Here is a 15,020-nt window from a genome sequence, read left to right on the forward strand (position 1 = left end):
GTTGCCACTTGCAGGAGTGGAGTGGAGGAGAGAAGATGTGGGAGTGGGGGTAAATAACTTCCCTTTGTCAATGAAACACTTCACCTTCAACTTTGAGTAGCTGTTCACTTGTATTTCTTTTCTCCTGTTCTTGTTTTAAAGTGGGATCTCCTTCAGAATGTGTGGAATGACACGCCCATATACATGTACAGTGTGTGCAATGTGGTTGAAGGCAATCAGGACAACTGGTTACGGACCAACTGGATCTACCGCGGAGAAGCACAGCGCATATTTGTCGAGCTCAAGTTCACCGTGCGTGACTGCAACAGCTTCCCCAACATTGAGACCTCCTGCAAGGAAACCTTCAACCTCTACTATATCGAGTCAGACTCTGATTACGGAACAATCTTTAGGAAGAACCAGTTCAAAAAAATTGACACAATAGCACCTGATGAAGTCACAAGGCAAGAGGATGTAGACTCCCGAAACGTGAAGATTAATGTTGAGGTGCGCGCGGTTGGCTCACTCAAGCAGAATGGCTTCTATTTGGCTTTTCAAGATGTCGGTGCCTGTATCGCGCTCATATCCGTGCGCGTGTACTACAAGAAGTGTCCAGCCAACGTGCGCAACATGGCCGTCTTTCCAGAAACAATAGCCGGAGAAGATTCTCAAGCTCTCTCTGAAGTTATTGGGACTTGTGTAGATCATGCAGTGGCCCATGAGCCACCGAAGATGCACTGCAATGCTGACGGCGAGTGGCTAGTCCCAGTTGGCCAATGCATGTGCGAGGCTGCATACGAGATGGTGAATGGTACTTGCCAAGGTAAGTGCAGCTATTGAAGCTAAATGTTACCCAGTCCAGGCCCCTATCCAATAAAGCGAGGACTAATTGCATTAGCTTGTGAGGAAATAAGGCCGAGGCAAATAGAGGAGACAGATAATTATGTATCGCAAGGGCCGCGCTTCCAAGTCCCAATCTATGCGTTAATACATGGTTCCGGGTTAACCTCCTTTGGCTTATTTCAAATCTTTCTGTTGACAATTATGTTACTGATCATTTAAACACTGAAAATTCTAGTAACAATTATCTTTTGTGTCGCATCCCTGACCAATGTTTCCTGGTTTGCCTTGTCCCCCACACCTGCCGTGTGAAATGAAGTTGGAGTATCACTATCTCATGTTGGTATGGTCCAAATGTAAGTACAGTTTGTAGCCAAGCCTCGGTAGATGATCTGCTTGTATTAGACTCATTTCTGTCAGAGATCAGTGGCTTTATTTTGTGTGTGTGTGTGTTTACATGTACAATTTGTTTTCTATTTTTGCTTTATTTAAATTGCACAGATGGACAGTTGTGTTGGGTTCTGGTCTCAGGAACTGAATTCACTTTAATACAGCAGCAGGAGGGGGCTGGGTGAGAGTGCTCTGATCACTGAACAAAGCCATACTTTAACTTTTGATGAGGGGACGTTATACCTTGCGGGGGTTGGGGGGTGGTGGGCAAAGGGGTGGGGAAAGATAGTTATAGAAAGAATTCATCAGACAATGAGCACTGTTGTGTAGCGAGTTTGTTTAATGAGATACGGCCTTCATCACTCATCAGTGATTTAGTGGAGACCCTCCCTATTTCTAGGCATATGTGAAATTCCATTACAGTATATAATAAACAGACATTCCACAGTCGCTACCTCCCTGTTATTGGTAAGGTATTTTTTTCCAGACTTTAGGCAGTTTTACTATGTGGTAATGGGGAGCAGTAGTGTTGTCCTCACTGCTGACTGGGCTTTGGGCGAAATGCAGTCAAGAAACCTGAGGGATATCATTTCATTGTGTGCTGCTCCTGTAATGTGTTAGTGAGGCTGGAATGTTAATTATTTAGTTCTGATCTCTTGGTTTAACTGCGACGGTGAGGCTAATTTCCGTCCTCACTGCCAGCAAAGAACTTTTAGCAACAGGAAAGGGTCAACAGCCTGTCCCTTTTGTTTTTGATGAATCGACCTATCTACACACCATAGCCCTTGAACAGTCCTCGCTCCATAAACATGTCCAATGGTCTATTACATTTACCTTGTCCGCTGCAATGTTCTTCCCTGGGAACAACTCTCTTGGGGAAATAAAATTCCCCTGACTTCCTTTCTTAATGCTATTCCTAATTTTAGCTTGTATCCCTGGCAGAGCCTTTCACCAGTGTGAACAAATAACTGGACTGGTTTTGTTCAATTCCCTTCAGAATCCTGAAACTTCAATGGGGTCAGCTTGACATTTCATTTCCTCACCATTTCCAAAACCGTTTGTCCTTCCTGACGATGAATAGGACTGAATGTTTCATCCAGGAATGAATCGATACTCATTCCAAGCCCATCACGAGCTCTTGGTGAAGTACAAACCAGCTATAAGTGGTGTTGCAGGGCTACATTCAATATTGTTTGCCCCATATCAGTCTCCTGATGCTTATTATATCAAAGGGTGATTTTTTTTTTTTGGTATTTGACCTCTTTCAATCTGGGTTTCATTTGAAGCACACTAGGAGTTTCAATTGGGCAAGTGAGATGAATCGGGAGCTTGGTAAATCATTAACCTGCTTCCCAGGTGTGCAGCTCCACTTGGTCTCGCTGGGAGTGGCCGTTTCTGTGCAAAGAATGAGAAAATGTGTCAGTTACCCGAGGAGAAGAGAAGCCGCTCAGACTGTGCAATCCATGTGTATCAATCCATTCTCTCTGCCTAGGCCTCAAATGGGCTTTGTGCACCTTTTTGGCTAATTATAGACCAATGCGCTGCAGAATGTCCTTCACTTGCAAAACAGGAAGTTGGTTGCACTTCAAGGTGGAGGTAGCATTACTTGACAAAAGCTTTGAGTTTAGTGGGCAAGCTGATTCTGTGGAACTCCTGTGTTCATACGCGCTGCTCACTAGATTGTTGAACGTGCAGCCATACAACTGGGAGCTTGGGGCCCTTTGGATTTGGTACAAGACAACAAATGACTCGACTGTAAAGGGAGCCTTCCATTCAGCCCATGTTGTTTTTTCAGAAAGAGATTACTGGGTGATATTTGGGGAGGAACTGGATAATCTATGTCTTGGACGAGATCCAATTGTAGGTTGAATCTGGCAGATGCCCAACATCATATTGGATATTTTCAATAACTCTTGTTTCTCTGAGCTAAACAAACCCTGCACATTAAAGACAGACAGAGGTGTCAGACTGGTTGGCACCAGCCGACTCTTTTTTAAAGGAGGTCTAAATGATCTGGTTGTAAAGTTTATATGATAATCTGTAATTATACCAGGATGTGTTTACATAAGATTTCACCAAGAGGGGGGTAGGAAGTTTCACTATAAAAAGATCTCCCATAGGCCTCTGTACACATGACCGTTGCCTAGTCAATGGGCCTCAATTCCAAAGTGAACTCCTTTGGTGGCTTGGTGTGGTAAAGGGTCACACAGGCCAGGAAACTTCCTACATTGATTTCTGTTCAGTGCTGAGTTAACTGACCTTAACTGGGGGCAATTAGCTTCATTAATTGATGGGGGGGGGGGTCCCTGCTCTTGATCGTTAATCGGTGTTCGAGGCTGAAAAGTGCATGGGACTTGTGGATGAGGACAGGATTGAGCTTGGTTGTGATGCTTTCCATAGCCAAATGGCCTGCTGATACTCGCTGCCTACTTGTGTGAAGGACTGGTTCGGTAAAGTGCTGGGGCACAGGAGAGGTTGAATTTGGGAGGACAGAGAAGAGGTTCAAAAGGCTCCTGGGGGATCTTTTCAATGAAATCTGCCTAGAAACATACTGCCCCCTCTCCTTCGTCATGTCAGTGTGCCAGGATTGTTTCAAAGTAGGCACAGCTTTGGCAGATACCCTAAGCGGGCAGCGGGTCTCAGTTTGAACACAGTGTTTCAAAGTATTGGGCATTTTGATTTGCAACTGGACATGATGATGCTGTACATGGACAATATGCTGGTTGTTCAAACCCCATGTTTTAAATGGGGCAGGAGACCATGCCAAACATCCTAGCCGAACCCTCCCGTAATGAGTGGGGCAGGTGGTGTGCGGCAGCACTGGGGTTAACGTGCTAGAATTTCAAACCTTTCGGCAGTGCTGCCCTGGGGTGATGGAATGTGAAACCACAGACTGTTTGAAAGTCAGCAGAGTAAAACCACGGGGGCTGCCTGAGAAACAAAACCATTTTATTTTAAAGAGTAAGAAAACGTACGACTTGAGCTACGATACAACCTACTCATTAAAGCATTGAGAAAACTGGAAAACATGGCATTAGGCTGGCTGAAGCAGTAAGAGCGAGCTCCCCTGTGATGAATGTTGTTTTTATATGGGCACCCTGGTATTCTCCAGGAGCAGGAGCCTATGTTCTATAAATATTCTCAACTTTGCCGTTCTATGTTTTAAACTGCCGGGTTGCGCTGTGTTGGGTAGATTTTTGTGCCAATTCCTCTCCCTCCCCTCCCCAGCCCCCATCCTATCCTGACGGTGTTGACACTTGCTGGGGTGCAGTTTCCATGGCCACCAGTCACCTCTTCCATTGCCTCACCCAAATGGTGACTCTTCCTGCCCGCACCTGGCTAGCCACTTCAGCAGGGTGTTGACCACGGGGTCAGATGCTCTCCTTTCTTCAGCTGCCGGCTGCAGGCGCTTTCCAGGTTACTGGAGAGGGCTCAGGAGCAGGAACCCTGTCTCCACTTTCCTCCCTAATCTGGTGAAAATCCCACCACCAGTGAGAGATGCAAACTGGCAATGGACTGGGGATCAAAGCTGGAATCCTCTGATCAGTACGGTTTGGTGCTACATTACTAGCTGTGTCTTTGAGTATAGAAGGCTGTAGGGTGATCTGATCAAGGTGTTTTACCTTTACCAAAATGATTTGATAAGGTAGATACTGAGAAACTATTTCTGCTGGTGGGGGAATCCAGACCAAGGAGACATAACCTTAAGATTAGAGCCAGGCCATTCGGGAGTGAAATCCAGAAGCATTTCTCGCTAGAAGCCTGAAACTCTTTTTATCTCCAAATGCCTGGGAATGCTGGTACAGTTGGGGCTTTTGAGACTGGGATATTTATGGGATGAGGGATACGAAGCAAAAGTGGGAAAATGGAGCTGAAAGATGCAGATCAGCCATGACCTGAATGAATAAAAGGCTGGGCAGGGGTGAGGGGCTGAATGGCCTAATCTTCTTCCTTGTGTTCTCTTACCTGTCTGTTCATTGGGATGGTCACTAGTGCGCTGGTTTGCAGTCGACAGCAGGATAGGGGTAGGAGAGAAGGTGAGATCCTGGCTTGAGTTTTGACATCTGGATTTGCTGAAGACTTATTGGGGGGAAAAAAAATGGGCTGTTCCCTCCAATGGTCACAGGACTGCAACCCTAACTGACCTGGTGCAAACAGTGTGTCCTCTGACCCACCAGGCTAACTAACCATCAGAAATCAAGACCAAACAAGCTGCTTCAACGTTCTGCCTGGCGTGGTCATGCTTGGAGCTTTGGATGCATTCATCCCCCTCCCCCACCTAAAATCCCATATAATCGATATGTGTAATTGTTTCAAAAAATATTTATGAATATTCATTTAAAAGTACAACAGGTGAATTCTACATGAAAATGAAGTTCATTTTGCATCTGCTTCTCAGTATATGTAAATGTAGACCATGACAGAAATCTTTGATAATTGACGCCGGCACGTCATGAAGCATAAAGATAAAGGAAAAATTGAGTCTCAGGTTTAACAATCAGGCTATTGATTGGTGTGTGGGCTGCAGTTTAGAAACTTGTAGTCATCCAACTCGCAAGCCAGACTGATGGTGACTTTGGTATTTGGCATGTCTGCTGCATTTAGGGAGCTTTGCCAATGATTTCCCTGCTGGATATGTGCTTTTGCTATCTCAAGCACCTTCCCCACCTTCCCCAATGGAACAAGCTTACTTTTTTGTGTAATATCAGCTAGAGAGTAAAGTATCTGAAATCTATGACTTTTGTTATAATCTAAGTAGGGAATAGGTAATGCACCATTATAAATCTACATTGGTGCCCAGGAGTGAAGATTAAACAAACTCCATTGGCGTCAGCTAATCAGTGTTTCTTGATTTTTTTTTGCTCTCCTACAACTTTAACCTTGGTGCTGTTCTCTGCCATACATCTTCTCCCGTCACCTGGGTTCCTTAATTATATGGGAGTTTAAAAAAAACAGCAGCTGGGAGGTTGAGCCTTGCTAAGTCTTGACATTTTCTGATGATGATGGTGTGGCTGGTACAATGTTTGGATTTTTGTTTCTGAGTTTTTGTCCCCCATTACACTTCCAAATTCCTGCTGTGCAGACAAAGGATGCTGCTGTCATCTGCTGCCAGTTGTGACAATAGCGCTTCTTTCAACACTTCAAAGCTGAAAATCTTTGGAGTTATTTACGTTTTAAAAAATTCTTTTTTTTGTGTTGTACACATATTACTATTGAATTGTGGCTAAATTATCAGCCACAAGAATGATGTGGAGGGTATGAGTCTAAAGCAGAAAGCCACAGGGAAGCCGTCAGTCTGACCAAAGACTGGGGTGGTTACGGTTAAGTGGAATAGTCCGTGTGATCTGTCTGCTGTTTGTGGGTTGGGTGGGAGCACTGAGTTTAGTTGAATTCCCCCATGATGGCGAACCACATACAATGACTGGTTGGCTGGATTCTGTCCATCATAGCCAACCCCAGGCTACTGAAAACTTGAAGCTGATGATTTTATTAATAATTGTCGACTGGCTATGGGACCCTGAAATTGAAAAGGGACAATGCGTCGCTCTCTGCTCAACACAGGGACTTCTCACTAACACGAACATGCGATTCCCACCCCACCCCCAGCTTTGACCTGATTTTTTAACGAAAGGAGTGTCCTTGTTTTTTTGTTTTCCGTTGGCGGAAGCATTTAAACAAACAAATATCCATTCTAGGCCAGTGCCACAGAGGACTTGCTGCTCCACTTCCCTCTCAGGCACTCTTTCCTTTTCTCAGTCCTTGGTTTTATCGCCATGTCACTCTCACAGACAAGGAAAGATCAAGTCTTATCTCGACACACCAGAGTGTAGCTCTCTCACTGCCATAATGCTTCTCCTCTTCCAGCTGGCCTGATAACCGGACAAACGTCTCAGTCTTTTGGCTCTGCCCCACCTACATTTTTTTTGCGTGAGTCACCCTGTTATCTTTTGAAGTTGAATGGTCAGTCAGTTCCTTCCTTAACTCTGTCACAAGTTTTGAGGTTTTTCTGATTTTTGTGTGAGTGGGTGGAAGGCTGCCTGGCGCTTGGTGTTACAGCATTATTGTGTTCAGGCATAACCCCACTCTAGCCTGTAATGGCTCAATCAGTCCACAGAAAAAAATGAGCTTTAGACCTTCTGGAAGTTTTTCTTTCACCATCTTTTTATAAAAAACAATTGACTGATTAAATAAATGTCTGTGCTATTTTTGGTGAGCGGCATGAGCCTGAACAAGTGAGAACATCACTTAACGATCTATTGGGACCCTTCCTGACTTAGGAACTCAATGCCCCACTGACCTGGGAGGATAATGACAAGACTGACATATTTTTCCCTGAAGACACACCAGACCTCATTCCACAGTCATTGCCCCTGGTGCAAAAAGAGTCCAATAAATGTCTGGAGAATTTTCAGTCTACCTTGATGATCAGAGTCCCTACTTTTCAGATATATTTCTTGTCAGTTATCTAATCTGCCCTTATTTATGTTATTGGTTTTTCCAAATGCTGGGGTTAACCAGGTTGCTATGTGGCATAGGTCTGAATACCTGACCTTCAGTGCTGTAATTTCTCTGATTCTATCTTTCCTTCCCCAAGACTCTAGCTAAGTGTAGTGCTTAATTAGTGAACTACATATACCAGGAGTAATGTCCCTTTGGAAAGGAAACCAGCCATGCTTACCTGGTCTGATCTATATGTGACCCAATGTGGTTGACTCTTACCTGTTCTCTGAAGTGGCCTAGCAGGCTGCATCAAACTACTAGAAAGCCCACCACTACATTTAACCGGGCAACTAGGGATAGCCAATAAATGCTGGCCTTGCCTGGAAGCCAACGTCACAAGAATGGATTTGAACAAAGGTGCCATCCCCAATTAACTGATCTCATTTGCAGCATTTGCAATTAACTTTGGGCCAGGGAAAAGTGGGGGGAGAAAGTAATTAGAGGTTGACACACCGGCACCCCTAGGGTCACATGTGAATGCATACTAGAGGCCACCTGCCACCTATGGAACTTACTCCAGTTACCGTCAGTGCCTTCAGGGAAGAAAGGAAGAAAATAACCTATATACTACTTATTAATCTACAGAGATGATTGACATGAGAAGCTACCCATGGTATTTGAGGGTGCAATGCTGACTGAAATATGAACAGCAACTCCAAGGATCATCCATGAAACTGTATTAGTGCTAACCTGTGTCTGTTTGACAGCCCTTAGCTACGAGGGAGCAGTCACGAACATAATATTTTAATTTGAGCTTGTGTAAGTCTTGTCACAGCGTCGTAAATGGTGATGCGTTTAATTTTCAAATGTGCTAATTTATGGGTGCCATTATGAACTCAGCTGTAATTATTATGTTTTTAATTTCCCCTCTCTTTAGCCTTATACTAGTATCCAATTTTATTGTGAAGTGACTCCAGGGCAGCGTTAAGCCATAAATATGTACTTAAGCTGCTGATTCACATCAGTCATGGGCCCATCACAGCAGGAGAGGAGACTTTCATCCAGCTGGGTTTTGTCCTGAAGGCAAAAAGCCTGGTTAGTTCACTGCCCCTCTCGCCAACAGGAGAAAGAAGCCTTCGTCAACTCTACCTGGGCTGAATTTGAACACTGATCAGTTTTCTAATCTTATCCTCAGTATCCTAGGCTAGTATGACTGACTTGGAAAAAAAATTCAGGATGGTCAACCAGAAAGTTTAGATAGAGAAGTTCCAATGCCGGAAGTGCATGATGGCTTTGAAAGGGAAAATTCGAGTCGACATTTTGGCTCCTGACACCTCTGTCCTAATGAAAAATCTCTCGACATTTACCATTTTGTTTCCTCTTTGACTTGTTAGCACTTACAAAAGTTTACAAAGTTGCAGCTGAGGTAAAATTTCACAATCTTGACACAGATGTTGCCAGCCCATTCCAAATGTGTTGCTGACTTGGGGTCTGATTCTTGGAGTGTGGTGGAGACACGTTGCCTTGACAAAGCTATGCTAAGTGCCCAAAACCTTCATTCGGCTCAGTGCAATACAATTCTGCCCTAAAGTTTGAGGTCGTGCAAAGAAAATTGTCTTAGTAGACTTCCCGATTCCTCTTTCCAAAATAAAACCTTTTTCTAACTTTGTTGAATGGGCATTTACTGCCAATTACTCCAACAGACAGACAAGTGACAAAAATTTGTTACATTGGCATTCAGTGGTTTGGGTTCATGTGCTGATGTGAATTATATAGCAAGGTGGAGGAGTGCACATTGATTATGCAGTGACTATGTAGAAGTACTCAACTCAGTAGTTCAGCTGGTGAAGGCGATGAAGTATCTGAACCGTTCAGACCAAGGAAGTCTCAGGGATGTCTTGTCTGTGCTCAATTAGTGTCCAAGGTTGTGGCAGAGTTGGTGTAATCAGACTGTATCCCTGGGCTAGCAAGGGGAAAAAAAATCGGCCAGGGTTCATGCTCTTTTTCTTTGCTATCCAGGGAGAGGACGCTGGGTGAGAATAGAATGGGAGTTGGCCTTCATGTCCCTCCCAACAAATATCCTGCTGACCCTGATTATTCATTTTCACATATGACAGATTGGCAATTGGGGAAAGATAGTTGGAGGAGGAAGGAGACCAGGGCATGTGGAACTGTAATGCAGCAAGTACCCTTGGGAGTGGAGAGATAAGTTGCCAGTGAAAAGAGGGGAAAATAATTATACTTAGAAACTGGAACGGAATTTGGCGTTTAATGAGTTAATCTGTAGACATTCTGAACACGCCCTGATTAGTAACTGCAAAATGAAGGCTTTTCATAATGGCCTGTATTTGTCAGCATTTGAACAGGCCCAGTCCTGCCTTGTACAGGCCCAGCATGTTTCAGTCTGACACACAATATGAAGTTACAGTGTGGCATTACAGAGTCTGAATTCTTGCTGACATTCTTGAAGAGCTTGCTCATTTCCTTGCTTGTAGGATAGAGTTTGGTGGATGTGTGTGGGCTTCTCTCCCTCCCAGCTGCCCCCCCATCCACTTGCCACCACACCCCCCCAGCCCACCTAAACCATTCTGGACTCTTGCCACCATTTCAGAGTGCGCTCACTGGCAATATTCTCCATTTCCCCAGGCTGCCCAGCCAATGGTTTCTCAGAATCATGTCAACAGCAGGAGGGTCTGACCTTGTCGGTCAGAAACCACCTCTACTCCTCCATGAGCCAGCTGAATCCAGTTCTGCTACTCCTTCTGACCACAGGCCTACAATGTGCATTCTGTGTTGTGCCCTGTACTGGAAATGACAGCACCAGATTATGGGATGGGTGATGGCTATTTATTAACAGCATGAATATGCACTTGGAAATTTTTAAGATCATGCTGGATTTCAAATGGAACCCGGCGATTCGCACTGGGTGACATCATTCTATTCATAGATTTGAATCACTGGTTCCGCAGGATGTGCACAGTAACTCCAGCAATAATTCCAAGCTTCCTCACACTACACCAGATGTGGGCAGCATCAGGAAAGCACTGACTTGTCATCCTCCAGGAGATGGATGAGGCTCCTTGGATTGATGCCAGCCGAGGTTCTTCCCTTGGTTTCCTTCTCATGTTTTCTAGACAATCATGCAAATACTAATAAGCTTCCTGGCAAACCAGAATGGCCCTGAAAGCCAGATCTTGACTTACCCTGTTATTCTTTAACAGAGTGCTTCAAGGCTGCTGTTAAATGGGAAACAAGCACAGTAGGCCATTGGGCATTGTGTGGCCAAATGAGTTTCCTTTTGGATAAAGGATTGTGCGGCCTTGTGCAATTATCAATTTGCTCCTTGGCTTCTTCACTCAATTCCCAAAACCTCTGCCCACTTGCCCCTCAATAGCTCTTTCTAACTGGTCCACTCAAGTTTGTGTTGTCCTTTTATCTTCAAGGCTCCCTCATCCCTTCATTCTGGTTGTGTCACTGTGGCTCTTCATTTTCTTCAGCTCCTCACTGATTGGAATTATTGCTGGAGTTACTGTGCACATCCTGCGGAGCCAGTGATTCAGATCTATGAATAGAATGATGTCGTCCAGTGTGAATCGCTGGGTTTTATTTGAAATCCAGTAAGATCTTAAAAATTTCCAAGCGCATATTCATCTGTTAAGATAATAAATAGCCTTTGCCCATCCCATAATCTGGTGCTGCTATTTCCTTGTGCTGTTGCTTCTCTGTCGGAGCTCCTTTCAGGTTCCTTCATTGGCCGGGCCATCATTCACTTATCCAGCAGCAGGCCTGAGCCACCTGCACGGTTTCCATTAGAGAGCAGCCTGCTTGCTGCATCCAGGTTTTCATTGTGCATCAACTGATGGCTGCCGCTGACTACAAGCAGTGCCATGAGGGCTTGGAGGGTGGTGGGGGATCATTAACAGGGTTAGTTTGAGCTCCCAGCTACTTTCTGAATTCCTCAGCCAATGGGTCAGTAGATAAATGAACTGGGCTATTCTTTGATGGTGTCAACTGTGTCAAGAAGGTCTTGGGTCCAGTCCCCTTCTTTTGTACTGTTGCTAATCTCAGGCAGGAGCTAGGCCACTACAGTTTATTTCAGGGCCTCTGGATTAATCTGAGGAACCTCCTGTCCCTGATCAGTGACCCCACCCTGCCCTGCTGGGAAATGCATATGTGAACATAGGGTTTTATCACATGGGGTTCGTGTGAAGCCCCATATGATTCAATAGTCTGGATAAGCTTTCTGTCTAGGCTGACCTGTGAAACATTGCCAATTGTGGAAGCCACCAGAGGCCTATTGGCACCTGTGAGACTGTATGCCAGTGGAGGCTGGTAATATTGGTGGGAGGGGTTGGGGGGCGGGTGGGTGGGCGGCGATGGGCAGTGCGGTGAAGATTGTTATGTTGGACTATGGTTTGTTTGCATCTCGTAGAGATTGGCAGCTTTGGCTTTTCGATATCTCTGGGAATGCTATTGCAGGTCAATTTGTACCTTGTCCCTTGTGACATTGCCAAAGTACTTGCTGATTTGTTTTACTTTTGGGGCCGGGCACCACCTACAATCAGGCTCACCATGTACTGATAGCTGCCAGTCCAATCTAGCCAATCACCAGCCTCATTTTCCAGGTCATATCCTACTCAGTAAAATACTGCAGTTTGATTGTTGAGGCCTCATTGTCCCTGAGGGACTGATGCATTTGTGTTTGTGTTGCTAGTTAATTGGAGGATCACACAGAACGGAAGTGTAGCCGGGCTGGTGCTGACAGCTTGCTCCTAATGACGAGTCATTATCCTTTCCTAAAGCCCTGTGCACCCTATGTGATAAAACTCTGGGCTTTCAACTTCCTTTCAACTCCACTCACTTACAGAAAGGTTAAGAGCTGTGACCTCTTTCTGTCTAGCTGCTTTTTCTCCCCCTAGACCAGCCCCAGTCAGTCGTAATGTATTTGCAATGAGATGCAGGCACTATCGCCAGGACCATCTCTTGGACATATTGCTGCTTCTCATCTGCTGTGAAACACCTACTTCAAAACCTTAACGATTAAATACGCAAGTCATGACCTTGGCAGCCTTTGAACTGCTCAATCTGCAAAATTGGACCAAAACTCATTCAAAAATCTACCAACACATTTTGATGCTCCCTTGCACGTTCATTCATTAAAAAAATTCCGAAGCCAAGTTTTATATGTGTATGTGTGTGTTTCCTTAATAAAATAAACAGCACTGATTTGGAAATCGACTTCCTACCCTGTCGTCTTCCTGAGTTTGTTGAATGTCTTTTACCCAAAGATTAATAGAAATGATCTGAGGGTTTTGATTTGCTTGCCTTTGTCTGCAATTCCCTTTATGTCTTACCTCACTCTACCTCAGCAATTTGCTCAAGGCTTATTTCCTCCTCATATCCTCAGGTTCTTTAACCCTGGGCGACTCCACCCCCATTCCACCGCTGGAGACGAAGCCTTTAGTTACCTTGCTTTCCGGATCACCCCTCCTCACTGGATCACCCCCTCATCAACCCCTCTGCCTCCACGATCAAAAGCCTCTTCAATTCCCTGACTGACTGTTTGGTCACATGCCTGACTACCCACTGAGGCCTGGTGTCCATCCCTTTCTTTCTCAGAGAATAGTGTTTCTACATGTATTGTAAATACATGTTGTTCTCTAGTAACTGCAGTGTGAATCTAACTCAGATTTACGTGAAAGCGTCTGGTGTTTGGGATCCACATTGACTGTGTCACATTTACCTGAAGAACTGACATAAATTCTGTGATTCCCAGTGACCACATTCCATCTTTTTCCTCTTTGGAACAGGTTGGGAATGCTAGCAGAGTAGATGATGTTGGGTTCGGCAGGTTTGGAACTGCCACATAACGTTTACACTCTTTGTACGTCTTCCTGTGCAGGACAGCCCCTCGTGCGGTGAAGGTCATTGTGCTGTGTATCCTTGGTATGTTGGCAGGGGTACTCATAGTGATTAAGGAAAAAACAGCTGGGCTGTGTGTTTACATTCTGGTACTGATTTACAGACCTGTTGTTTGATGTTAAAATTATAATGCATGATCTCCCCACCCAGGAAATGCCAGAGTGAAGAGATCACCTCCTTGAAACTGTAAAGAAAAAGCCGTGGTTAGCCCTTCCTGCAGCACTGAACAGCCCTATTCAAAACCTCAAGCAACGTCCTCTCTGACTGTGACCGTCCTCCTTTTCCCTGTTCTCCTTAATCTCACTCTGCTGTTTGACACAGCTGACCTCCATTATCCGTCATGTCTTTTCTATTGCTTGGCTTTGTGGATCTGTCTAAACATGGCCTGTGCATTTCCCAGACTGGCTTCTCCTCTTTCCCAAACCATCACTTCTGGAATTTCTTAAGGGTTTTCCACCGTTCCCACTCACCCTACCATTTCAGGCAGGAGCACAGCTTCCACCTGTATTGACAGGACACCCAGTTCTATCAGATAATCTAACACCACAACCTGAAAGGTCAAGCTAGGTGGTTGAGAAATATTCAGTCACAACTTCTTCCAGCTCAAACCTCAGTTCGACTCAAATCATTGTCACAAGCGCCACCCCCTTGCCACCAACTCTTTCATTTTCCTCTGGCCACTATCTCAGTTTAATTAGACAATTTGCAGCATCAGCATCCAGTTTGACCCCGGGTATAGTTTCCGACCCCGCTTTCCCTCCACCATAAAGATTGCTGACTTCCATGACACTAGGATCATGTCCACTGGTAACTTCCACCACTGACTCTGCCAGAAAAGGTGTGTTGTTAGGAGTTCAGCCTATTTATATATTGCTGGTGGGTGCCCCACCCACGTAGGGGGGTACATCTCTGGTTCCAGACTACTGCAGCGTGAACAATTGCAGCCTAGGTCAAAGGGACATTGAAGGTCCCAGAAAATATTTTGATTCGGCCTCCAACAATCCCCTTTATCAAGGGGCTGTATTGCTGATGTTAAAATTGAGCTTGTACAGTTCAGGCAGCATCCTTGAACCCCCAAATTTCTCTTCACGTCTGGCAGGGAAGGCCTCTTCCCAGTGGATGTGCCAGTCTCCAAAGATTTGCGACCTTCCACAAGGCAATAGACCCCATGTAAAGAGCACCTACCTTGCACACTTCAGTGGCTTTATAAGGGGTGGACCTGGGCTTGAGAATGCTGAGTAGGCTCTTCAATGAAAGGCTGGGATCAGACATGTCCAGGCTCTGATCTCTCTTCCAGCTGTCCCACTGCTGGAAGATCCAAGGAATTTTGGCCCCAGTGTGACTCCTGTATGGAAAAAGCCCATCGAGCATTTTTCTCAGTATAATTCCCCTTGAGTTTAAAAGCCTGTTCTTTCAAAACAGTATCTAAATGTAGACCAGTCCAGTGG

General features: G+C 45.1%; 1 protein-coding gene across 2 annotated transcripts in view; it reads left to right on the plus strand.

Annotated features, from left to right (window-relative positions):
• epha2b (eph receptor A2 b) overlaps positions 1 to 15,020 on the plus strand; it is a 47,667-nt gene that overhangs the window by 7,357 nt on the left and 25,290 nt on the right. For both annotated transcript variants that reach the window (XM_078558110.1, XM_078558112.1), the window contains exon 3: positions 142 to 802. In XM_078558110.1, the coding sequence (XP_078414236.1) occupies positions 142 to 802 (661 nt within the window). The remainder of the gene's footprint in view (positions 1 to 141; positions 803 to 15,020) is intronic.

This window comes from Cetorhinus maximus, chromosome 15 (assembly GCF_964194155.1).
Source record: "Cetorhinus maximus chromosome 15, sCetMax3.hap1.1, whole genome shotgun sequence".
Classification (NCBI taxonomy): Eukaryota; Metazoa; Chordata; class Chondrichthyes; order Lamniformes; family Cetorhinidae; genus Cetorhinus; species Cetorhinus maximus.